This window comes from Ranitomeya imitator, chromosome 5 (assembly GCF_032444005.1).
Source record: "Ranitomeya imitator isolate aRanImi1 chromosome 5, aRanImi1.pri, whole genome shotgun sequence".
Classification (NCBI taxonomy): domain Eukaryota; kingdom Metazoa; phylum Chordata; class Amphibia; order Anura; family Dendrobatidae; genus Ranitomeya; species Ranitomeya imitator.
In genome coordinates this window covers 304,550,248-304,576,498 of record NC_091286.1, presented here as the reverse complement: position 1 = coordinate 304,576,498, position 26,251 = coordinate 304,550,248, and the positions used below count along the sequence as shown (strand labels likewise).

Here is a 26,251-nt window from a genome sequence, read left to right as displayed (position 1 = left end):
CCAATGATGTCAGGAGACGGGCAGCGCTAACAATGGGGGTGCTGCGTGTCATTACAAAGGAAAGTCACACCTCAGGGACATTGTAATGGTCTCTAATGAGACACATTTTGTACGTGTTGAGTTCCACGTGGGCAAGGAGAAAAAGTCAGCCACCTCGTACAAATGCAGCAGTACTGCTGTACAAGGTGGCTGATATACATAGAAACACCTGTGGGTGGGGGGCAGGCTCCCTTCAATTTCAGTTCATGTGCCTGCGTGGCGTTTGCAGGTCACGTTGCAAGCTACACAGCAGGGGAACAGCTGGCGTTGCTGAACCCCACTAACACATTGGCTGGTGTTTTTCTCTGTGCAGCTAGCATGTCCGGGCAGAAACTGGCGTTGTTTGAGCCCAGGGTCAGCAGGAGGAGGAGGAGAGGAGCAAAGTGTAGGCCGCAGCCTGCACTGGTGGCAGCTTTTGTTCTGTTGTGCCAGCGTGGCTTGTGCTGGACACGTTGCCGACTACACAGCAGGGGAACAGCTGGCGGTGCTGAACCCCACTAACACATTGGCTGGTGTTTTTCTCTGTGCAGCTAGCATTTCCGGGCAGAAACTGGCGTTGTTTGAGCCCAGGGTCAGCAGGAGGAGTAGAGGAGCAGAGTGTAGGCCGAAGCCTAGTTGAACCAATTTCAAAGGTTACCTTTAACCCCCCCCTCAGGTGTTGCAAGGTACAAGAGCCACACCTTGAACAGCATTAATGATGCACAAGTCAAAGGTTGCTCTATTTAATTTTGCTCCTTGCACACGCTGAATTAAACACGTACACTATTTAGCCCATTATACTGTCAAACAGTTGTGGAGGCGTGACTTGTCTTTTTAACGAGACGCAGCACAGGTGTCAAAATTTGCACCTAGGTACTGGGCGCAGATTCCTGAGCGTTGTTATTTGCTGTACAGGAGTCTGCGCTCTTGTGTTATCCCTTGGCAATACCCTGTTAGTGCAGGCCGTCTCATGACCTCATTTCATGTTGGCCGGTGCGGTTAACGATGGCCATAAATCCCAGACCCACAGTGGCTTTTCCTAAAGTCACACTGCGGTGCTGGGATTCGTGGCCTTGTGCAGTAAATATGATCGCCGCTCACACATGTCCTTACACTTGCTTCAGACTGGGCGGCCTCAGCTGATCCCTTATCGCATGCCGCGGCCATGAGGCCGCACAGTCAGAAGAAGGCGGAAGGAGGGGAGTGAAAACAGGGGAACATATGCACTGCTCGTGCCCATCAATCACACCCTCGCAGTCAAAATATATGAGACAACGGGGGGCGTTGTGTCGGGCAGGGGGGACGCACAGGCACAGCCAGCCAACCAATGATGTCAGGAGACGGGCAGCGCTAACAATGGGGGTGCTGCGTGTCATTACAAAGGAAAGTCACACCTCAGGGACATTGTAATGGTCTCTAATGAGACACATTTTGTACGTGTTGAGTTCCACGTGGGCAAGGAGAAAAAGTCAGCCACCTCGTACAAATGCAGCAGTACTGCTGTACAAGGTGGCTGATATACATAGAAACACCTGTGGGTGGGGGGCAGGCTCCCTTCAATTTCAGTTCATGTGCCTGCGTGGCGTTTGCAGGTCACGTTGCAAGCTACACAGCAGGGGAACAGCTGGCGTTGCTGAACCCCACTAACACATTGGCTGGTGTTTTTCTCTGTGCAGCTAGCATGTCCGGGCAGAAACTGGCGTTGTTTGAGCCCAGGGTCAGCAGGAGGAGGAGAGGAGCAAAGTGTAGGCCGAAGCCTGCACTGGTGGCAGCTTTTGGTCGGTTGTGCCAGCGTGGCTTGTGCTGGACACGTTGCCGACTACACAGCAGGGGAACAGCTGGCGGTGCTGAACCCCACTAACACATTGGCTGGTGTTTTTCTCTGTGCAGCTAGCATTTCCGGGCAAAAACTAGCGGTGTTTGAGCCCAGGGTCAGCAGGAGGAGTAGAGGAGCAGAGTGTAGGCCGAAGCCTAGTTGAACCAATTTCAAAGGTTACCTTTAACCCCCCCCTCAGGTGTTGCAAGGTACAAGAGCCACACCTTGTGCAGCATTAATGCTGCACAAGTAAAAGGTTGCTCTATTTGTTTTGCTCCTTGCACACGCTGACTAAAACACGTACACTATTTAGCCCATTATACTGTCAAACAGTTGTGGAGGCGTGACTTGTCTTTTTAACGAGACGGAGCACAGGTGTCAAAATTTGCACCTAGGTACTGGGCGCAGATTCCTGAGCGTTCTTATTTGCTGTACAGGAGTCTGCGCTATTGTGATCCCTTGGCCATGCGCTGTGAGCGCTTCCTGTCTTCTGACCTCATTTCATGTCGGCCGTTGCGGTTAGCGATGGACATGAATCCCAGACCCACAGTGTGTTTTTAAAAAATCACACTGCGGTGCTGGGATTCGTGCCCTGGTGCACTAAATATGTTTGCCGCTCACACATGTCCTTACACCTGCTTCAGACTGGGCGGCCTCATCTGATCCCTTATCGCCTGCCGCGGCCATGAGGACACCCAGTCTGAAGAAGGCGGAAGGAGATGAGTGAACACAGGCAAACATATGCACTGCACATGCCCATCAATCACACCCTCGCTGTCCAAAAAAATAAGACACCGAGGGCCGTTGTTTCGAGCAGGGGAGATGCACAGGCGCAGCCAGCTAACCAATGATGTCAAAAGACGGGCAGCGCTAACAAGGGTGGTGCTGCGTGTCATTACAAAGGAAAGTCACACCTCAGGGACATTGTAATGGTCTCTAATGAGACACATTTTGTACGTGTTGAGTTCCACGTGGGCAAGGAGAAACAGTCAGCCACCTCGTACAAATGCAGCAGTACTGCTGTACAAGGTGGCTGATATACATAGAAACACCTGTGGGTGGGGGGCAGGCTCCCTTCAATTTCAGTTCATGTGCCTGCGTGGCGTTTGCAGGTCACGTTGCAAGCTACACAGCAGGGGAACAGCTGGCGTTGCTGAACCCCACTGACACATTGACTGGTGTTTTTCTCTGTGCAGATTGCATGTCCGGGCAAAAACTAGCGGTGTTAGAGCCCAGGGTCAGCAGGAGGAGGAGGAGAGGAGCAAAGTGTAGGCCGAAGCCTGCACTGGTGGCAGCTTTTGGTCGGTTGTGCCAGCGTGGCTTGTGCTGGACACGATGCCGGCTACACAGCGGGGGAACAGCAGGCGGTGCTGAACCCCACTAACACATTGGCTGGTGTTTTTCTCTGTGCAGCTAGCATGTCCGGGCAGAAACTGGCGTTGTTTGAGCCCAGGGTCAGCAGGAGGAGGAGAGGAGCAAAGTGTAGGCCGAAGCCTGCACTGGTGGCAGCTTTTGGTCGGTTGTGCCAGCGTGGCTTGTGCTGGACACGTTGCCGACTACACAGCAGGGGAACAGCTGGCGGTGCTGAACCCCACTAACACATTGGCTGGTGTTTTTCTCTGTGCAGCTAGCATTTCCGGGCAAAAACTAGCGGTGTTTGAGCCCAGGGTCAGCAGGAGGAGTAGAGAAGCAGAGTGTAGGCCGAAGCCTAGTTGAACCAATTTCAAAGGTTACCTTTAACCCCCCCCTCAGGTGTTGCAAGGTACAAGAGCCACACCTTGTGCAGCATTAATGCTGCACAAGTAAAAGGTTGCTCTATTTGTTTTGCTCCTTGCACACGCTGACTAAAACACGTACACTATTTAGCCCATTATACTGTCAAACAGTTGTGGAGGCGTGACTTGTCTTTTTAACGAGACGCAGCACAGGTGTAAAAATTTGCACCTAGGTACTGGGCGCAGATTCCTGAGCGTTGTTATTTGCTGTACAGGAGTCTGCGCTATTGTGATCCCTTGGCCATGCGCTGTGAGCGCTTCCTGTCTTCTGACCTCATTTCATGTCGGCCGTTGCGGTTAGCGATGGACATGAATCCCAGACCCACAGTGTGTTTTCAAAAAATCACACTGCGTGGCTGGGATTCGTGGCCTTGTGCAGTAAATAGGTTGGCCGCTTACACATGTCCTTACACCTGCTCCAGACTGGGCGGCCTCAGCTGATCCCTTATCGCCTACCACGGCCAGGAGGCCGCACAGTCTGAAGAAGGCGGAAGGAGATGAGTTAAGACAGGCGAACATATGCACTGCTCGTGCCCATAAACCACACCCTCGCTGACAAAATAAATATGACAACGAGGGGCGTTGTTTCTAGCAGGGCGGATGCACAGGCGCAGCCAGCTAACCATGATGACAAAAGACGGGAAACGCTACCAAGGGGGGTGCTGCGTATCATTACAAAGGAAAGTCACACCTCAGGGACAGTGGAATGGTCTCAATGAGACACATTTTGTACGTGTTGAGTTCCACGTGGGCAAGGAGAAAAAGTCAGCCACCTTGTACAAATGCAGCAGTACTGCTGTACTAGGTGGCTGTTATACATAGAAACACCTGGGGGGGTGGGGCCAGGTTCCCTTTTAATTTCAGTTCCTGTGCCTGCATGGCGTTTGCAGGTCACGTTGCCGGCTACACAGCAGGGGAACAGCTGGCGTTGCTGAACCCCACTAACACATTGGCTGGTGTTTTTCTCTGTGCAGCTAGCACTTCCGGGCAAAAACTAGCGGTGTTTGAGCCCAGGGTCAGCAGGAGGAGGAGAGGAGCAGAGTGTAGGCCGAAGCCTGCACTGGTGGCAGCTTTTGTTCTGTTGTGCCAGCGTGGCTTGTGCTGGACACGTTGCCGACTACACAGCAGGGGAACAGCTGGCGGTGCTGAACCCCACTGACACATCACCTAGTGTTTTTTTCTGTGTAGACAACACTTCCAGGTGGCAACTGACAGTGTTGAAACCCAGGGAATCAAAGAGGAGCAGAGTGTAGGCCGAAGCCTGCAGTGGAGCAAGTTGAAAGGGAACCTTTAACCCCCCCCCCCAGGCATTTGTTGCTGAAAGAGCCATCTTGTACAGCAGTAATACTGCACATGGAAAATGGTGGCTCCGAAAATTATGCTCCTTGCAAACGCTGAAGTACACACTCATATAATGTGTCCCCTCACACCGTCAAACCATCCCGGAAGTGGGACTTTCCTTTGTAATGTGACACAGCACAGCCGTCATTCCAACCCCCTTGGTGCCGGGCACCACCTCCTCAACGTTGTTTGGTTCTGTCACGGAGCCCGCACTGTAATGTTATCCCTTGGCCATGCACAGTTAGCGGTGCCCGTCTTCTGACATCATGTAGGTGTCAGGCTGGCAGTGCCTGTGCGTCCAAGCTGCCCGAGATCCAACCTTGCAGTGTCATCTAATGTAGTCCCACTGCGGGCCAGGGATCCATGGGCATGCGCAGTGCATATCATCGCCTCTCACTCACCTCCTTCCTGCTTCTTCAGACTGTGCGGCGTCACGGCCGTGGCATGCTATTAGGGATCAGCTGACGCCGCCTAGTCTGAAGAAGCGTGAAGAAGGGGAGTGAGAGGCTAGTATATGCACTGCGCATGGCCATGGATACCAGGCCCACTGTGGGATCACATTAGACGACACTGCGAGGTGTGATTTCGGGCAGCGTGGACGCACAGGCGCAGCCAGGACGACAACAAATGATGTCAGAGGACGGGCAGCGCAAACTGTGCATGGCCAAGGGATAACATAACAGCGCAGGGTCCATGACGGAATCAAACAACGCTAAGGAGGCAGCGCACGGTGCCAAGGGGGTAGCAATGACGGCTGTGCTGTGTCACATTACAAAGGAAAGTCCCACCTCCGGGACGGTTGGACGGTGTGAGGGGACACATTACATGAGTGTGTAGTTCAGCGTTTGCAAGGAGCATAATTTCAAGAGCGACCTTTCCCTTGTGCAGTATTAGTGCTGCACATGGTGGCTCTTTCAGTAACAAACGCCTAGGGGGGGGGGGGGGACAGGTCCCCTTACATTTTAGTTGTGCCAGCGTGGCGGTCGCATGACACGTTGCCGGATACACAGCTGGGGATCAGCTGACGTTACTGAACCCCAATAACAGAGGAGCGACTGTTGACTGTGCACACAGCACTTCCAGGCACCAACTGGCGGTGTTAGAGCCCAGGGACAGCAGGAGGAGCAGATTGGAGGTATTGCCGCACACACAGCTGGGGATCAGCTGACGTTACTGAACCCCAATAACAGAGGAGCGACTGTTGACTGTGCACACAGCACTTCCAGGCACCAACTGGCGGTGTTAGAGCCCAGGAACAGCAGGAGGAGCAGAGGAACAGAGTGTAGGCCGAAGCCTGATTGGAGCAAGTTGAAAGGAAACCTTTAACCCCCCCCCCAAGACGTTTGTAGCTGAAAGAGCCATGTTGTGCAGCACTAAGGATGCAAAAGGAAAAGGTTGCTCTTTTAATTATGCTCCTTGCAAACACCGAAGTAAACACTAAAAATGTGTCCCTTTATACCGTTAAACCGTTCCGGAGGTGCGAATTTCCTTCGTAATGGGACACAGCACAGCTGTCATTCCTATCCCCTTGATGCCGTGCGCTGCCTCCTCAGCGTTGTTTTAAGCTGCCACGGAGCCTGCGCTGTTCTGTTAGCCCTTGGCCATGCCCAATTAGCGCTGCCTGTCTTCTGACATAATTTGGTGTCAGGCTGTCAGTGCCTGTGCGTCCACGCTGCTCCAGATCCCACCTCGCAGTCTCATCTAACGTAATCCCACTGCGGGCCTTGGAACCATGGGCATGCACAGTGCATAACCTCGACTCTCACTCCCCTCCTTCCCTCTTCTTCAGACTGTGCGGTGTCACGGCCGTGGCATGCTAGGGATCAGCTGACGGCGCACAGTCTAAAGAAGGCGGAGGGAAATGAGCGAGAGCCCGAGGGGAAGATATGCACTGCGCATGCCCATGGATCCCAGGCCCGCAGTGTGACTCAATCAGAAGACACTGCGAGGCGGGATCTCGGGCAGCGCGGCCGCACAGGCGCAGCCAGCCTGACACCAAATTATGTCAGAAGACAGGCAGCGCAAATAGGGCATGCCCAAGGGATAACAGAACAGCGCAGGCTCCGTGACAGCTTAAAACAACGCTGAGGAGGCAGCGCATGGCACCAAGGGGGTAGGAATGACGGCTGTGCTGCGTCACATTACGAAGGAAAGTCCCAGCTCCGGGACGGTATAACGGTATCAGTGAACACATTTTATAAGTGTTAAGTTCTGCGTGTGCAAAGAGCTAAAAAAAAAGAGCTACCTTTTCCTTGTGCAGCATTACTGCTGCACAAGATGGCTCTTTCAGTAACAAACGACGGGGGGGGGGGGGACAGGTTCCCTTACATTTAGGTTGTTGTGCCAGCGTGGCGGTCGCAGGACACATTGCCGGCTACACAGCTGGGGATCAGCTGACGTTACTGAAACCCAATAACACTGGGTCGTATGTTTTTACTGTGCAGCCTGCACTTCTGAGCCGCAACTGGCGGTGTTGGAGCCCAGGAATAGCAGTTCAGGTGGTAGAAAGATGAACACAGCAGGAGACCTGGATGACACCCAATTACTTAATCAGGCAGAGGAGTGGCAAATTCCTGCGAGATCCAGGCCTGGTTCATTTTCAGGAAAGTAAGCCGGTCAACGTTATCGGAGGATAGTCGCATGCGACGGTCTGTTAGTACACCACCTGCGGCACTAAAGACACGTTCCGATAAGACACTAGCCGCAGGGCAAGCCAGCACCTCCAATGCATACTGGCTTAGCTCTGGCCATGTATCCAGCTTAGAGACCCAAAACTTGAACGGGGAAGAGCCGTCTGGGAGTACAGTAAGAGGGCAAGCCATGTAGTCTGTCACCATCTGACGGAACCGTTGCCTCCTGCTGACTGGAGCCGCCGGTGATGGTGTAGACATTTGGGGCGGGCACACAAAAGTGTGCCAGAGTTGTGCCATACTGGGCTTGCCTTGGGCAGAGGCACTGCTTCTGCTCCCTCTTTGGGCAGAGCCTCCCCCACTGCCTCGACGCACTGAGCTGCTTTGTAAAGCACTAGCAGCACTCCTCTCAGTTGGACAGGAGAAGATGATGGAATTCACCAGTGTGTCGTGGTACTCCCGCAATTTACGCTCCCGGGTCAACGCAGGGATGAGGTTTTGGACGTTGTCCCGGTAGCGAGGATCGAGGAGGGTGAACACCCAATAATCAGGCATGTTGAGAATGTGGTCGATGCGGCGGTCGTTTCTCAGGCACTGCAGCATGAAATCCACCATGTGCTGCAGAGTGCCAACCGGCCCAGAAACGCTGTCCCCTGCTTGAGACATGATCTCTGCCCGCTCGTCATCACCCCACCCTCGCTGTACACACTGACCACTGGACAATTGTGTCGCTCCCTCCTCTGGACGGAGCTCTTCCTCCTCCATTGACTCCTCCTCATCCTCCTCACAAATTGGCCCCTGCGTACCCCTTTGTGAGGAACCACGTGGCGCTGACTCTCCAGAAGCTGATGGAAAAGGTGACTCCTCATCCTCCACCTCTTCCACCACATCATCCCTTAACCCTTGCAAAGTTTGCTGAAGCAGGCAGATAAGGGGGACAGTCATGCTGACTAGTGCATCATCTGCACTTGCCATCCGCGTGGAATAATCAAAAGGACGCAAAACCTGGCAGACGTCCTTCATAGTGGCCCACTCTGTGGTTGTGAAGTCTGATCGGCGCTGACTGCGACTTCTTTGCGCCTGATGCAGCTGGTACTCCATAACTGCTTGCTGCTGCTCACACAACCGCTCCAACATATGTAACGTGGAATTCCACCGGGTAGGTAGGTCACATATGATGCGGTGTTCCGGAAGGCGGAATCGGCGCTGCAGAGCAGCAATGCGGGATCTGGCCAAGCTGGAACGCCGCAAGTGAGCACACTCTAGGCGGACCTTGTGCAGCAGGGCATCAAGATCCGGATAGTCCCTCAGAAAACTCTGCACAACCAAATTGAGCACATGTGCCAGACATGGGATGTGAGTGAGGTTGCCAAGGGCCAAAGCTGCCACCAGATTTCGGCCATTGTCACACACTACCATGCCTGGCTGGAGATTCGCTGGCAGTAACCACACATCGCTCTCCTGCTTTATGGCATTCCAGAGCTCCTGCGCTGTGTGGCTTCGATGCCCCAATGAAACTAGTTTCAAGACGGCCTGCTGACGTTTGGCCACGGCTGTGCTCATGTCGGTCATAGGTAAACGTTCACGGGTCCATGTGGGGGTGGACTGTGACGGATCCTGCAGAGAGGAATCAGAGGAACTGGTGTAAGAGGAGGAGTCGATGCGTACAGACTGGATTCCTGCAATCCTTGGAGTGGGCAGGACACGTCCTGCGCCACTCGCACGATCTGTACCTGGCTCAACAACATTAACCCAATGGGCAGTGAGGGAAACATATCGCCCCTGTCCATGCTGACTGGTCCACGCATCGGTGGTGAGGTGGACCTTGCTACTGACGGCGTTCAGTAGCGCATGTTTTATGTTTGCCTCAACATGCCTGTGCAGGGCAGGGACAGCCTGCCTGCTGAAGTAAAAGCGGCTGGGCACCTTGTACTGTGGGACTGCCAATGCCATCAAGTCACGGAAGCTGTCAGTCTCCACCAGCCTGAACGAGAGCATTTCCAGGGACAACAGTTTGGCAATGCCTGCATTCAGAGCCTGTGCTCGGGGGTGGTTGGCCGAGAATGCCCGCCTTTTCTCCCATGCCTGTACTACCGATGGCTGTAGAGTAGACTGGGAGTGTGAGGATGACTGGGAAGGTGGTGCTGTGGGTGGAATTACACAAGGTCTCTGGGAGGAAGCCAAACCAGCTGTGCGTGAGCTGGAGGAAGAGGCAACACGAGCTGAAGAGGTGGTAGCTGCCGCTGTTGGTTGGCCTACATCTTCAGTGTGTTTCTGTAACTCCACCGCGTGCCTGGTCCGCACATGTTTCCACATATTTGTGGTATTGAGGTTGCTGACATTTTTCCCTCTTTTTACTTTATGATGACACAGCTTGCATTTGACAAAACAAATGTCATCTGCAACTGTGTCAAAAAAGGACCAGGCACTGCAAGTCTTGGGAGCGCCCTTTTTGGCTTTGGAAAGAGACAGGCTCCTAACGGGTGCCAAAGTGGAGGCTACAGGCTCCGCAGTCTTCCCCCTCCCTCTCCCTCTTTGGCCCGTAAGAGGAAGCTCTTCCTCTGAGCTGCTCCCACCACCTTCCTGTTCCTCACGCCACGATGGGTCAAGGACCTCATCATCTCCACTACCCTCTGCCACCAACTGCTCCTCCTGGGTAGTCTCAGCAGCACAGTACGCACGAGAAAGCGGCACCTGAGTTTCATCATCAGATGCGTACTGCGCTGTGGTCACCGGAGGCACTGGCCCACCTGCCTCTTCAGAGTCAGAGAGATAAAGCTTTTGGGCATCACTGCACACTGCCTCTTCTTCCATTTCTCCAATGCTGCTTGGCTGGCCCCCTGTTTCCAAGCCAAGAGATTCAGAGAACAGAAGTAGAGACGGCTCCTGTCCTGGGCTCTCTGACTGCCTGGCCAATTTGGCAGGTGGTGAAGAGACAGATGGCTGCTCTCCAGTGCTCTGTGCCTGAGAGGATGTGGCACTAACTGAAGTCGATGCCGAGGCGTTAGCTGCCATCCACCCGACAACGGCTTCAATTTGGTCTTCACGCAGCAGCGGTGCACGGCGCTCTCCGACAAAGCTGCGCATGAAGGACTGTTCCCTGCTGAAACTGAGTGACGACGAGTCACCGGCGCCCGCAGCAGGCACAGAATCACCACGTCCTCTCCCTGCTCCTCTCCCTGCTCCGCGCCCACGCCCACGTGCCTTACTCCCTGCCCTCTTCATCTTGGTTGACAGATAAAGATAAGCAGAAAAGTACTAAGGCCTTAGTGTGCTTATTCCTGTAATGCTCCTCCTAACAGGTGTAAGAAACACTAATGTTGTAAATTGTGGACTAAACTTTATTATTTTTCAAATGTGGCCTACACAAGTGTAAGTTGTGTTTGGTGAACTTAACCTTTTTTTTGGTGCAGATCGGGCTACAGAGCTAGTTTAAATCACACGGAGACCGTGCAGACAGCCGTAAACGGCGCTGCAAGGCCAAGAAACCCTCCTCTAGGTTATCCTATATAGTGTTTTTCCACTATTTAGCTGGATACAAGTGGAAAGACACTAATAGGAATTTTTTTTTTCAAATTTTAAACTGGCTGCACTATTTGAAAAAAAGGAAATTGTTTTTCAAGGTATGAGGCAGTAACGCACCCTGAGCTGAATCCAACCGGCTATGGCTGCACACAGACTACAGGGCGAGCTGGGCTCACACGGAGACCGTGCAGACAGCCGTAAACGGCGCTGCAAGGCCAAAAAACCCTCCTCTAGGTTATCCTATATAGTGTTTTTCCACTATTTAGCTGGATACGAGTGGAAAGACACTAATAGGAATTTTTTTTTTCAAATTTTAAACAGGCTGCACTATTTGAAAAAAAGGAAAATTTTTCTCAAGGTATGAGCCAGTAACGAACCCTGAGCTGAATCCAACCGGCTATGGCTGCACACAGACTACAGGGCGAGCTGGGCTCACACGGAGACCGTGCAGACAGCCGTAAACGGCGCTGCAAGGCCAAAAAACCCTCCTCTAGGTTATCCTATATAGTGTTTTTCCACTATTTAGCTGGATACGAGTGGAAAGACACTAATAGGAATTTTTTTTTTCAAATTTTAAACAGGCTGCACTATTTGAAAAAAAGGAAAATTTTTCTCAAGGTATGAGCCAGTAACGAACCCTGAGCTGAATCCAACCGGCTATGGCTGCACACAGACTACAGGGCGAGCTGGGCTCACACGGAGACCGTGCAGACAGCCGTAAACGGCGCTGCAAGGCCAAAAAACCCTCCTCTAGGTTATCCTATATAGTGTTTTTCCACTATTTAGCTGGATACGAGTGGAAAGACACTAATAGGAATTTTTTTTTTCAAATTTTAAACAGGCTGCACTATTTGAAAAAAAGGAAAATTTTTCTCAAGGTATGAGCCAGTAACGAACCCTGAGCTGAATCCAACCGGCTATGGCTGCACACAGACTACAGGGCGAGCTGGGCTCACACGGAGACCGTGCAGACAGCCGTAAACGGCGCTGCAAGGCCCAAAAACCCCCCTCTAGGTTATCCTATGTAGTGTTTTTCCACAATAGAGCTGGAGACTGGTGGAAAAACACTAATAGGAAATTTGAGAAAAAATGTGCAGCAGGCTGCACTAAGAGCAAAAAAGAACAACTGTGTGAGGCAGTGTGAACCCCCCCTGAGCTGAATACAACCGGGTATATGGCTGCACACAGACTACAGAGTGAGCTGCACACACACACACACACAGAGACCTTGCAGAACGCTGTTAAAACAGCGCTGCAAGGCAAGAGCAAGGTGAACAGTGAAGAACACACAGCGTTTTGCTAAATTAGCCTTTGGAAAGGAAAATAAAGCAATTAGCTAGCTCAACTGGCCCTCAGTTAGAACACAGCGTCCTGTCCCTAACTGAAATCACAGCAGAGTGAGCGCAAAATGGCGGCAGCGCTTTTTTATAGTGCAGAGTGACATCATTTCAGCAGCCAATCCAAGCCTTGCCAGTACTTACATGCCCACCATGCTAAACAGGATGTGCCCACACTTTCATTCATTCCTCATTGGCTGCTGCGTTCAATTTGAATTCTGGGAACTTCCGATTCCGGTATCCGATACGCGGGAAGTATCGGAATTCGGTATCGGAATTCCGATACCGCAAATATCGGCCGATACCCGATACTTGCGGTATCGGAATGCTCAACACTACTGATGACATGTCTCCGAAGTTCCAAGCAATAAATTTGTATTTATTTTCTGAAAATGAGATATGGTCAAAATAACAAAAAAATGCATTGCTTGCAGACATCAAATAATGCAAAGAAAACAAGTTCATAATCATTTAGAAACAACAATACTAATGTTTTAACTCAGGAAGAGTTCAGAAATCAATATTTAGTGGAATAACAATGATTTTTAATCACAGCTTTCATGCGTCTTGGCATGCTTTCCATCAGTCTTTCCCACTGATTCTGGCACAAAAATGTAAGCAAATCTTTGTTTGATGGCTTGTGACTATCCATCATCCTCTTGATTACATTCCAGAGGTTTTCAATGGGGTTCAGGTCTGGAGATTGGGATGCCCATGACAGGGTTTTGATGTGGTAGTCTCTTAATTTTTGCCAGAACTGTGTGTACATTGTCTATTGTCAGTCAGCGGCTTATCACAAGAGTGGTGGAGTCAGACCAGGAGGCACAGGGGCACCCTGTCCACCGGTGATTATTTCCAGGTGATAAAATCTTCATTGTAAGTAAATAACAGCCAAAAATGGAGCCAACATTGAAATCTAAGCTTCAGGCCATATCTCCTACTGTCTTCAGATTACATAGTAAAAATATGCTGACAGATTCCCTTTAACTGGAAAAATATCAGCACATCATCGAGCTGGGGCTTGTTGCAGCTATTGTTTTTAGGTCAATACCAAGATGTATATCTAGTATTTCTTAATGGTACTTTTAGGTAAAGAAGATTTTGGTTTTAAGGCAGGAGTCACACTACAGTAGAATGCGGCCGAGTGCTATGCGAGAAAACATTGCATAGCACTCGGCACAGTGTTAATCTATGGGATAGCTGACGTCGTTTTTTCTCAGGCATATTCGACGTGCATGTAAAATCACAGCATGTTGCGATTGTCACCAAGACTTGGCTGAGACTCATTAATGCAAGTCCATGGGTGAGAGAAAAAAATTGCACTCGGACCATACGAGTGCTGTTTGATTTTTACTCACCAATGTCCTTTGCAAAGCCATCAGTTCATCTGTCACATACAGTAAAATCATACTGACAGGTCAGAATAGTATATACACAAAGAATACATAGATATCTAGATGTCATTGACACACACATACAGTACAGACCAAAAGTTTGGACACACCATCTCATTTAAAGATTTTTTTGTATTTTCATGACTATGAGAATTGTACATTCACACTGAAGGCATCAAAGCAAAAGGTGGCTTCAGTGTGAATGTACAATTTTCATAGTCATGAAAATACAGAAAAATCTTTAAATGAGAAGGTGTGTCCAAAGTTTTGGTCTGTACTGTATATCAAAGACATTTTACCATTAACGTGAAATACAATATGTCATGGGAAAATAATCTCAGAATCACCAAGCTCCGTTCAAGTATTCCAGAGTTATTACCTCATAAAAGGACAATGGTCAGAATTCTAAAAATTGGCCTGATCATTAACGTGCAAACCACCCTTGGGGGTAAAGGGGTTAAACAGCATAAACAGTCTGATGGTGTTGAGTGTTAATAATCAGGCTGTTGTTTGCCACCATTTACCATCCATTTATTCATATCCATAAAGGGTGATGTCAAATGACTAAAGTTGTATTTCTGTTAAAGAGCTTGAAAGAGTCTGAATATAGTCTTAGGGGGCCTCATACCCATCTTTTTAGCGAAATTGGAGGCTTTGCAGTACTCTTGATATGTAACAAATCGATTTTACATGAATTTAATTTCCTGGGAAAAATTGCCAAAGCTGCTGATTTTAAATTTCAAATGATTTGTTCTTATCCAGCTTCCATGCTATTTGTACAGTTAAGGAAACTCAAAAAATAAAAGAGCTAACCAGATGTACATTGCACTCTAAAGCTATTCATATCAAATGTTAACATGATAAACAGTGACATTAAATTGATAAATACATTAGTTCTCTATCATATATGTTTCATGCACAATTTCTATTGCATATTTTTCGTTTACTTGTTGATTTGTTGTTAATTTTATAGATAAGGTGAAAAAATGTGTTCTGAAGTATTATACACACTAAAGTCATATTTACAGTTTCGCAGCACTTAAAATCCTCAAGAATGTTGTAAATATCTAAAACTATTTACCTACAAAACATTCTAAGGCTATTGTGAAAATATATTGCTTAAAGCTTTCCAGTATGCATTATTTATAAAGTTATTAATATTGCAGCAGTCTAGCAGTGAGCCACCCTTCATTTAATTTTATTGTCAGCTAAAAGAAGATGTCAGAAGATGCTAAGATTTTTTAACAGCTTGTCATATAATAAGAGGAGCAATAATATGTATCTACATATACAGATCTCTCTGTAGATATATAATAATACATATAATGTTCAAGAGTTGCAAAGTGAATATCTGTTCAAAGATAGAAGTGCTAATGGCTTGTTTTAATCAGTTGACTCTATCAATTTAATCAATTTAATATATATATATATATATTGACGTTCATATGTCCAATAATCATCTTTTTTAAACAAATCCAGTAAGTTAAAAATCTGATCCGTTTCAACTGGATGATTCCAACGACTTCAATGTTGAAAATAAAGATCTGATTTCTATCCGCACAAAAAAGTTGTGCATGTGGATTCAGTCTAAGTTACATTAACTTTTTTGTACTTTTTGAGAGTCTTTACTTTGAAAAAAAAATCACCTGACATTTTATTGAGTCCCTTGTTAAAGCAACTTTATTTCCTGTTTTTCAGGCATTGGCGATGGGAATGATGACAGAATATTACCATTATATTTTTACAACTCTGGTAAGTCATTTTCTAAAATATATTTCTGTTTCTTTGATATTGTATTTCATATCCTTTATGCCGGTGTTCTTATGCACATATAAAGATAACTTTGGGCACATACTAATACATGTGCCAAAGTTGTGTTCATTGTTATATACAATATATAAATAAATATATACCGGTAAGTATATAAATGAGGGTAGTTAACTTAGGTTACCAAGTGTTGTGCATTACTTTGATTCAAAGGTTAAAAAGCATCTTGAACTTTTCCCACGTAAGAAAATATCTTTAATTTTAACATGACTCTCTGTCTTCTCAATTTTGTCATGACAACTTTAATGAAAACAGAAATTGAGGTGACTTGAACTCAGTCTTACTAAACACACTTCTCGCCAATTATTATCTAAAAGGGTCTGCAGCGCTCCAGCAAATACCAAGTCCTCTTCGCTGCTTAATAAACACAGCTCTGTACTTTAAGTAGTTACCTAAGTGACACCACAAATGGACATACTACATATGTCCACGTGATTGTGTCGGCACAGCATCACAGGAGGTAAACTTAACTGAAGTCCTGTAGCAAGGGACTGTTCTGGCATTAACTCCAATTGTTTCTTCCTTTAGAAGCCGCGGTTGTATTCCAGAGTTATTGCCACAAAAAATGATACATGTCAGAACTGAAAATTTTGACCTGTTAGGAAGTTGAAAACTAGCTTCAGGGTTAAAAAGAGTAAGAGATAGACTGTTGGCAGCTTTCTAACTGTAATGTAAATGCTGGGTATCACAATTAAAGACATTTTGAATAAGAATAAAACAGACTTTCCCTTCATGCAAATGATGTCACAAGGGCTTTGTGGGTGGTCTAAGAAGAGTCACGTGCTTTAGCTTTCATCAATAAACCCTACACAGATTTCATCATTGTGCTGATTGATGCTGTTGTTGCAGAGCTTCTGTCTGGCTCTAAAAATCATGATTGTGCCATTCTATTGAGAAATTGGATCCAGTTGGATGAAACACACAAAGTGGGCTGCCCCACTGGAGTAAATTGATTCTTCAATAATTATAATAATTCCCAACGTATTTCAACACCGTACTAACATTAAAACATGTTGTGACTAAAAAAAGTATTATCATAATTCCTGAAGGATTTATCCACCAATCACAAGGTGGCAGCAGCTGTTTCTTCATGCCTACATAGGAGTTGTGCCTATCACAACTCCACAAGGTGAGTCTAACCAAGTGCTTACCCATTCTCCCTCCATAGGGTATCGCCCTATTGTTCCCCACATATAGATATATTCATTAACTTGAAGAATAGTTTAACTCTCTTTACCTGATCTGTGCCACTCAATTACAGTTCTGCATTCAGTGTGCAGCCAGGTGTATGACATAGCTATGTGTCACATGTGCTATAAGTCACTGACGCAAATGCAAACAGCTGGGATAGATCATCACTTTTAAGTGTGAGATTTGATATCCAACTGATATCCTCTGGCACTGGCAACACAAAGTAATGCAAGTGGGAGGCATTAAGAACTGCTAGTTTAAAAAAAATCTAAATTGCTTGGAAGTAAATTTGCATATAGAATGAAATATAATTTTCTTTGCAATGGTAAGTTGATCTACATCAAGACATACCATATTTTGCAGACTATAAGATGTACCAGGACGTAACATGCACACTAAATTTTGGGAGTAAAACAGGAAAACATGCGTTTTATAGTTCAATTTTATTGTAGCTTACCTGGGGGGCGGTAGAGCGTGGTAATAGTGTCTCCCGAGATGTCAATCTGTGCATGAGCCACCTCCGGAGATCATTATCTCAAAGCCCACCACAGGGAAATCAATGATTTCTAAAGAGAGTCCAGGGCCTACAGCCTCGTACTACCAGGACACCACCTCCTCCAAGCCCGTTGCCAGCAGCATTGCCCTACTCCAGCCTCTTCTTCTGGCCTCTTGAAGCAGCGACCCTACCTCCCGTGAACACACTTCACCTTAGCTGCCCCTCCCGGGTAAGCTTCCTTTGGATTATAAGATGCACCCCCCGTTTTTCTACCTAATTTTTTGGGAAAAGTGTGACTGATAATCAGAAAAATACTGTATATCTTTTCACATGTCTACAAATGTATTACCTAGTACTGGGATTAGTTTGGTAGGGAGAAATCCACTGACTGATTATTTTTTTTTTAAAGAAACCAAGAGTTGTCATAATTGTCACATTGATATGTGCAGAGGGCATACCAGTGACTGGTAGAGCAGCGAGTCTGTATGGTGATGTTTTAGACAAAACTGTTAAGCTCTGCTTTGTTATATATTACTAATAGGTCCATTATTATATAAAGTCTGAACATTTTCCTGGAGTTTAACTTTACTTTTCGTTTCTCTGAATGTGCCCTTTAATATGTGTTCTCATTATACAGTCAGTTAGAGGAAATTATTTGCAACGAGAATTAATTCAGATGATGGTAAGAAAAAGGTATTTAATAAATCCCAGAAAAATATTTGAACTGTTCGTGACCACCTGACCCTATAGATGAAATAAATCCATTCTAAATTATTAACAATTTTCAGCAAACTGCAACAAATCAATAAATATTTTATTTGAAAGTACATCTGACTAAAACCATGTTCATGAATTCATTAAGGGTATGCTTTTCCGAATGCACACATCAAAGCTGTATGATAATGAAAAACACTTGAATTGCTTGGAATTATTTTCCAGGAGCTGAAATGTTATTTAAGTCTTTTCTCATATGATTATTCACTACCAAGGTTATATGTAGTCATTTTCCAGCCTTGGGCAAGTTTTCACAAACACGCAAATTTACTGAAAAATAGAAATGTTGACACATTATTTTTTTATTTGCATTTATAAACGTCTATATTCTCTGTGATTATTATAAAATTTATAGCAGGAATCAACACAAAAGATGAGCTCTGAAGCAAAAATAATGTTTTTCTTTTTCTTGGATTGGTGCAACCAGTAGTTTTTTAATTTTTACCACAATAGAATAGATGGGAGGCATATTCTTTTGTATTATTTCTCATGTTGCAAACCGTCTAGAGTTCACTTTAAGCCAAGATTTCAGGTCCCAGAAATCAATGAACATACTCAGGGTCTACTTTTTGGCCCCAAATACTGGTCTAGTAGAGTGAACACTGGGTCATGACAGTCAATGCACATGATCTCCGGGGCCTACTCCTGGCCATATGCCCCTGCCTAGAGTGAGCTCTGTGCAATGTATGCAACACAACAAATTCATTAAGTACCTGACAGCAGGTAGAGAACAGCAGGGATAGCAAGAAAGATGAGAGGTAAATTGAGTATTTTTTTTATTATTAACCATTTTTTCACAGCTTACCTCTCTCTCCATCACCACTGCTCTCTGCCCACTATCTGGTCCTCGATGCCACAATTTTGTCATATCTGTGGCTCGGTGTTCACTGTAGACTGATGCTTCTGGCTGTGAGCAGACTCTAGACTTCACTGAATATATTCTTTAGCCTACTCGTGTCTGGAAGTCAAGGCACAGAGAGAACACTGGGCCATGACTTCTAACCATAAATCACGGAGGTCACTGCACATGCATAGTTAATGAGGCCTTCTCACTGCCAGCCTAAAGCAGACATCTGCCTGAAGATGTGGCCAGAGAGGTGAGCGGAGGGTATCAGATTTCCCTTATATTTTAAATCTTACATTTATTATGCATTGATGTCTGGAGAGATCCCATAGAATAATGCACATTACATTTGTGGAGAATAACTTCTCTGTGAATTGAATTTACCAGTAAAATTTGTCCAAACAGATGAATTAGAATTGTGTTTGCACAGAAATGCATCCAGGTGATCTGCACCCTTCAGCACCTGCATTCACACACTAAGCTTTAATGTCAGAAACACTGTAAGCATCCTTGCTGGGTTCTCAAGTGTCCACCTAAACAAAAGAACAGGGCAAATGTCGGTGAAAAAATAGAAGACCGAGGGTGGCACTCATCGCCCCATATAATCCACTTTATTTAGGCCATTTTATTTAAACCATCCAAGGCAGAAGAGTCCCATGTGGAATGTGCAGGATGACGGCTTTTTCACGCAAATGCACTTCTGCAGGTGCTGAGGGAGAAAGGAAGTGATGAGGCACATACCTGTAGCAAGTAAAGTACCTCCCCCTTCTCATTATCACTCCAGTGAACAAGGAACAGGTTGTTAAAGATATAGAGGATTTAATCCATCCAAAGTTACCATCCAATTTAACTACTCCAGAGAGGCTGACCCTGTTTGAAATTAAAGGTTGGATGGACACCATTGTCAGGACTGCAGACAAGGGCTGGAAAATAGTCCTTTTGCCCAAAGATCAATACCTCTCAGAGGGGTTCAGGCAAATATCTGATGACAGTACGTATTTTAAAATAAAGCAGGACCCATCGAATAAATTTAAAAATGAGTTGTGCACTTTTCTCAGAAAAAAGGTGGAGTTAGGGGTGATAGGGAAAAAGAAAGCAGAAAAGCTGTTACCAGAATTTTCCTGTAAACCTTATTGGTACCACATCCCAAAAATTCACAATTCCTTATCAGCCCCAGCAGGCCTTCCAATCGTGTCCAGGATAGGTTCTCTTACTGAACTCCTGTCTCAGTACATGGATTGGCTATTCCGCCAATACTAAAGGATTTTCCTTCATATGTAAAGGATACTAATGATTTTCCAAATTTGTTATGTGATTTCTCATGGCAAGATGACTTCTCGTTGGTCTCAATAGACGTGGAGAGCCTTTATACCAGGATACCACAAGGTGATGGGGTGGATGCGATAAGGCCGATCTTAGTGGGCAGATACAAGAGTGAGGATTTTGCTCATTTTGTCTGTGGTGGGTTAGAGTTTATTTTGAAGCACAATTCATTCAAATTCATGGACACATGGTGCCTTCAATGGGTGGGTAATATTGTCACAGGTTCATAACTTCTATGGGCTATTAATGTTGTCTGCTGTACAGCTATCAGCTTTATAACATTATAAAGAAAAGAAACTGGCCTTAAATTGCCAACCTGTCAGGACAGTGGACTTACTCATATAATGCTCATTTAAATATCAGGACCATAAAGTCATTCAGGCACAGATTTCCAAAATAAATATACAAATCTCACCAATTTGTGAAATAGGGTAATAGATTTGATTTTAAAAAGCAGTGAATAAAAAAAATAAAAGCTTAAGTCATATTTGATAATATCTTTGTTATAAATTTATTATTTTGGCACAAATATTTTTTAATTTTTCTATTCCCTTACAGTGATTTTTTTTGTAAAAGTGACAACTGGATTAGATGCCATATCGCCTGTCTTGATTAAAAAACATTTACAGATGACAACTAAAAACAAACTGTCATCTTCCCAACATGCACTGGTAAAAGCAGCAGCATGTGTTTAGTTGCTTAACTCAGCTAATTCACAAGTGACAACCACTTTTTAAAAATGGTTGTTTAAGCTGAAAAAATAAAATTACATTTCTTAGAAGTCTATCTCATGTGTGCATCACCTTTAACCCCTTAACCATCGCCGATACACATTAAAATGGTGGGTGCTAAAGAGCCTTTTTATCTCATTACCATTTTAAAACAGTGATAGGGAAAAAAGAGTATAGCGCTCCTAGAGTCCAAAACCCTCCAGTGTTTCAGCTACCTGTGGTAGCTGACACCATGAAGAGCATGATTATTGCCAGATTTTCAGGCACCCGATCACTTGATCAAGATTATTCAATGAATAATGGCGATCACATAAAAAGTGTTCCCGCTATTATAATAATTTCTCTCTCTTCTGACATGATGTGCATGTCAAAGGAGAGAGAAATAATGTCCCTATGCCCTACCCAGAACCTCCGCCATCCCCCGATTCCTCCTGTTCCTCTTATGTGCATGCACCATGCACCCGCGAGATCTGCTGAACAGCACCCATCATCAGCAGATATTTTTCCTTTTGGTTCCCTTTCATCACTGTGGTAGACCCTATCACAGTGACCAAAAGCCAATAGTTAGTATGTCATCCCCACTGTGTAATCCCCTTAGTCAATTATTACATGATGATTAGTGTTGAGAAAAAGAGTTGCATGGGGAGCACTCCTATGCACAAAGTATTGTGATTGCTCAGAGCATATCCAAGCACCCATTGCAAACCCGAAGAGCGAGCAATTGCTCTCAACATTAATGATGACTAGTGTTGAGCGATACCTTCCGATATCCAGAAGTATTGGTATCGGATTGGATCGGCCGATATTCAAAAAATATCGGATATCGACACCGATACCCGATACCAATGCAAGTCAATGGGACAAAAATATCGGAATTAAAATAAACCCTTTCTTTCCTTGTAGGTTAATTCTACATGAAAGAAAACAACTAAGAATAATGTAGGCTGTATTGGGAGAGGTGAAGGAGACATTAAAGGCATAGAGGTTTTGCCCAATCAAATGGAATAGCAGGAATTAATTTTTTTTTAGACGGTCGGAGTTACAAAGCTATTGACTACGTTATGATTTTTTATATTTAGTCAGATATTTATGTTTCACTACTTCCATGCTGTTCACCTTCTTTTTACTTCTCCCACACTTTCTTCTTCATCATCCTCAGCAGCATCATCTTTTCCATCAACTTCTCCTTCACCTTATTCATCTTTTTCTTCTTCACCTTCTTTGTTTTATTTTTTTTTTACATTCTTCATATTCTTTTTATTCAACTATGATTCTTCTTCATAATCAACTTTTTCATCTTCTTCATATTCTTCTTCTTCATCATATTCTTATTTGTGACAGTGTTTTTTGCTCTGATTTTTAGTCTTATGCTTAAAGGGACACTGTCACCTGAATTTGGAGGGGACAATCTTCAGCCATGGAGGCGGGGTTTTTGGGGTTTGATTCACCCTTTCCTTACCCGCTGGCTGCATGCTGGCTGCAATATTGGATTGAAGTTCATTCTCTGTCCTCCATAGTACACGCCTGCGCAAGGCGCCCAGAAGGAGGCACCTAAGCCAAAGGCTCTGCCCGGAAACAGCTGACGGTACTGGAACCAGGGGGACCTATTCAAGCTAGTGTTCCTAAGAACCAGCTAATGGCAGCAGAAGGTCCACAGGAAAAAAAATATGCTAGTCCACGAGCCGCCATAGTTACCGAAAACCCACAGTCCTACAGGGGGAGCTTGTCCTATTGGCACAACGGAACCAGCCTTCAATGCCAGTTCCCACAGCCCACATAGAATGCACCTAAACTGCAGGCACAATAGAGTCGGCTAACCAGACCACAACATGACAGGACATCGTATTGGAGGCAAAGTGACCTTGACACTACCCGGAAACAGCTGGCGTGCTGGAACCGGGCTGGGCAGGAGAGAGTACCTGTGCTAAAGACACTTCTGAGCAGCTACTGGTGGTGTTGGAGCCCAGGGAATGCAGGAGAATCTGAGTAAAGGCTGAGACCTAATTGGAGCAAGATGAAAGAAAACCTTGAACTCCCCAGGTGTTTGCAACTAAAAGATCCACCTTGTGCAGCACTAATGTTGCACAAGAAAAAGGTGGCTCTTTTAATTATGCTCCTTGCACATGCTGAAGTTAACACTTATAAAATGTGTCCCCTCATACCCTGAAACCGTCCTGGAGGCAGGACTTTCCTTCATAATGCGCCTATGCGGCCGCCCTGCCAGAGATCCCGCCCCACAGTGTCTTTTGATTTATTGACACGATGGCCCTGGGATTCATGGCCATGCACTGTGCATATCTTTGCCTGTCACTCATCTCCTTCCGCCTTTTTCAGACTGTGCGCCATCAGCTGATCCCTAATCACATGCCAAGGCCAAGACGCTGCACAGTCTGAAAAAGGCGGAAGGAGATGAATGACAGGCAAAGATATGCACAGTGCATGCCCATGAATCCCAGGCCCGCAGTGTGAATAAATCAAAAGACACTGCGGGGCGTGATCTCGGGCAGGGCGGCCGCAGAAGCGCAGCCAGCCTGACAACAAATGATGTCAGAAGACGGGCAGCGCTAACTGCGCATGGTCAAGGGATAACATAACAGAGCTGGCTCCGGGACAGATTCAAACTAGGCTGAGGAGGTGGCTCCCAGCGCCAAGAGAGTATGAATGATGGCTGTGCTGCGTCTCATTAAGAAGGAAAGTCCCACCTCTGGGACGGTTTGAAGGTATGAGGGGACACATTTTATAAGTGTTTAGTTCAGTGTGTGCAAGGAGAATAACTAAAAGAGCCACCTTGTCCAAATGCAGCATTAGTGCTGCACAAGGTGGCTCTTTAAGTTAAAAACGCCTGGGGGGACAGGTTCCCTTTAATTTCTGATTTAGTGTCAGCGTGGCGGTCACTGGATACATTGCCGGATGCACAGCTGGGGATTAGCTGACGTTACTGAAACCCAATAACACGGCAGTGTTGACTGTGCACACAGCACTTCCAGGCAGCAACTGGCGGTGTTGGAGCCCAGGGACAGCAGGAAGAGCAGAGTGTAGGCCGAAGCCTGCACTCGAGCCAGTTTCATATTTATTGTTGGGTCAGCGTAGCAGTCGCAGGACTCATTGCCGGATATACAGCTGTGGATCAGCTGACGTTACTGAAACCCAATGACATGGCAGCTGGTGTTGACTGTGCTGCCAGCACTTCCAGGCAGCAACTGGCGTTGTTGGAGCCCAGAGACAGCAGGAGGAGCAGAGTGTAGGCCGAAGCTTGGACTCGAAGGCAGTTTAATATTTGTTGTTGTGTCAGCGTGGCGGTCGCAGGACACATTGCCGGATACACAGCTGGGGATCAGCTGATGTTACTGAAACCCAATAACACGGCAGCTAGTGTTGACTGTGCAGACAGAACTTCCAGGCAGCAACTGGCGGTGTTGGAGCCCAGGGACAGCAGTAGGAGCAGAGTGTAGGCCAAAGCCTGCACTCGAGGCAGTTTAATATCTGTTGTGTTAGCATGGCGGTCGCAGGACACATTGCAGGATACACAGCTGGGGATCAGCTGACGTTACTGAAACCCAATAAAATGGCAGCTAGGGTTGACTGTGCAGACAGCACTTCCAGGCAGCATGTGTTGGAGCCCGGGAACAGCAGGAGGAGCAGAGTTTGGGCCAAAGCCTGCACTCGAGGCAGTTTAATATCTGTTGTTGTGTCAGCGTGGCGGTCGCAGGACACATTGCTGGATACACAGCTGGGGATCAGATAACGTTACTGAAACCCACTAACACAGGAGCGAGTGTTTTTCTATGTGCAGACAGCACTTTCGAGCACCAACTAGCAGTGTTGGAGCCCAGGGTCAATCAGGGTGTAGGCCGAGGCCTGAATTCGAGCCTGTTTAATATCTGTTGTAGTGTCAGGGTGGTGGTCGCAGGACACATTGCCGGATACACAGCAGGGGAACAGTTGATGTTACTGAACCCCACTAACACAGGAGCGACTGTTTTTCTCTGTGCAGACAGCACTTCCGAGCACCAACTGGTGGTGTTGGAGCCCAGGGTAAATCAGGGTGTAGGCTGAGGCCTGAATTGGAGCCAGTCTAATATCTGTTGTAGTGTCAGGCTGGCGGTCGCAGGACACATTGCCAGATACACAGCAGGGGAAGAGCTGATGTTACTGAACGCCACTAACACAGGAGCGAGTGTGTTTCTCTGTGCAGACAGCACTTCCGAGCACCAACTGGTGGTGTTGAAGCCCAGGGAATCCAGGAGAAGCAGAGTGTTGGCCGAGGCCTAATTGGAGCAATTTGAAAGGGAACCTTTAACCCCCCTAGGCATTAGTAACTGAAAGAGCCACCTTGTAATGCTGCACAAGGAAAAGGTGGCTCTCTTAGTTCTGCTCCTTGCACACGCTGAACTAAACACTTATAAAATGTGTCCCCTTACACCGTGAAACTGTCCCGAAGGTGGAACTTTCTTTCGGAATGAGACGCAGGACAGCCGGCATTCATACCCCCTTGGTGTCGGGCACCGCCTCCTCAGCGTTGTTTGAATCTGTCCCGGAGCCAGCGCTATTATGTTAAACCTTGAGCATGCGCAGTTAGCGCTGCCCATCTTCTGACATCATTTGGTGTCAGGCTGACTGTGCCTTTGCAGATGCGCTGCCCGAGATCACAACCTGCAGTGTCTTCTGATTTATTCACACTGTTGGGCTAGGATTCATGGGCATGCACAGTGCAAATCTTTGCCTCTCACTCATCTCCTTTCGCTTTCTTCAGACTGTGCGGCATCACGGCCATGGCATGTGATTAGGGATCAGCTGACGGTGCACAGTGTGAAGAAGGCGGAAGGAGATGAGTGACAGGCAAAGATATGCACAGTGCATGCCCTGAATCCCAGCCCCGCAGTATGAATAAATCAGAAGACACTGTGGGTCGGGATCTCGGGCAGGGCGATCGCACAGGAGCAGTCAGCCTGACATCAAATGATGCCAGAAGATGGGCAGCGCTAACTGCGCATGCCCAAGGTTTAACATAACAGCGCAGGCTCCGGGACAGATTCAACCAATGCTGAGGGGGCGGCACCAAGTGCCAAGAGGGTATGAATGGCGGCTGTGCTGCATCTCATTACGAAGGAAAGTCCCACCTCTGGGACGGTTTCGCGGTATGAGGGGACACATATTTTATAAGTGTTAAGTTCACCGTGTGCAAGGAGCAAAAATAAAAGAGTCACCTTTTCCTGGTGCAGCATTTGT

At 46.7% G+C, this 26,251-nt stretch overlaps 1 protein-coding gene across 2 annotated transcripts in view; it reads left to right on the top strand.

The window, feature by feature from the left end:
* Positions 1-26,251, top strand: part of GRIK2 (glutamate ionotropic receptor kainate type subunit 2) — a 1,405,635-nt gene that overhangs the window by 685,524 nt on the left and 693,860 nt on the right. For both annotated transcript variants that reach the window (XM_069726310.1, XM_069726309.1), the window contains one exon: positions 15,535-15,588. In XM_069726310.1, the coding sequence (XP_069582411.1) occupies positions 15,535-15,588 (54 nt within the window). The remainder of the gene's footprint in view (positions 1-15,534; positions 15,589-26,251) is intronic.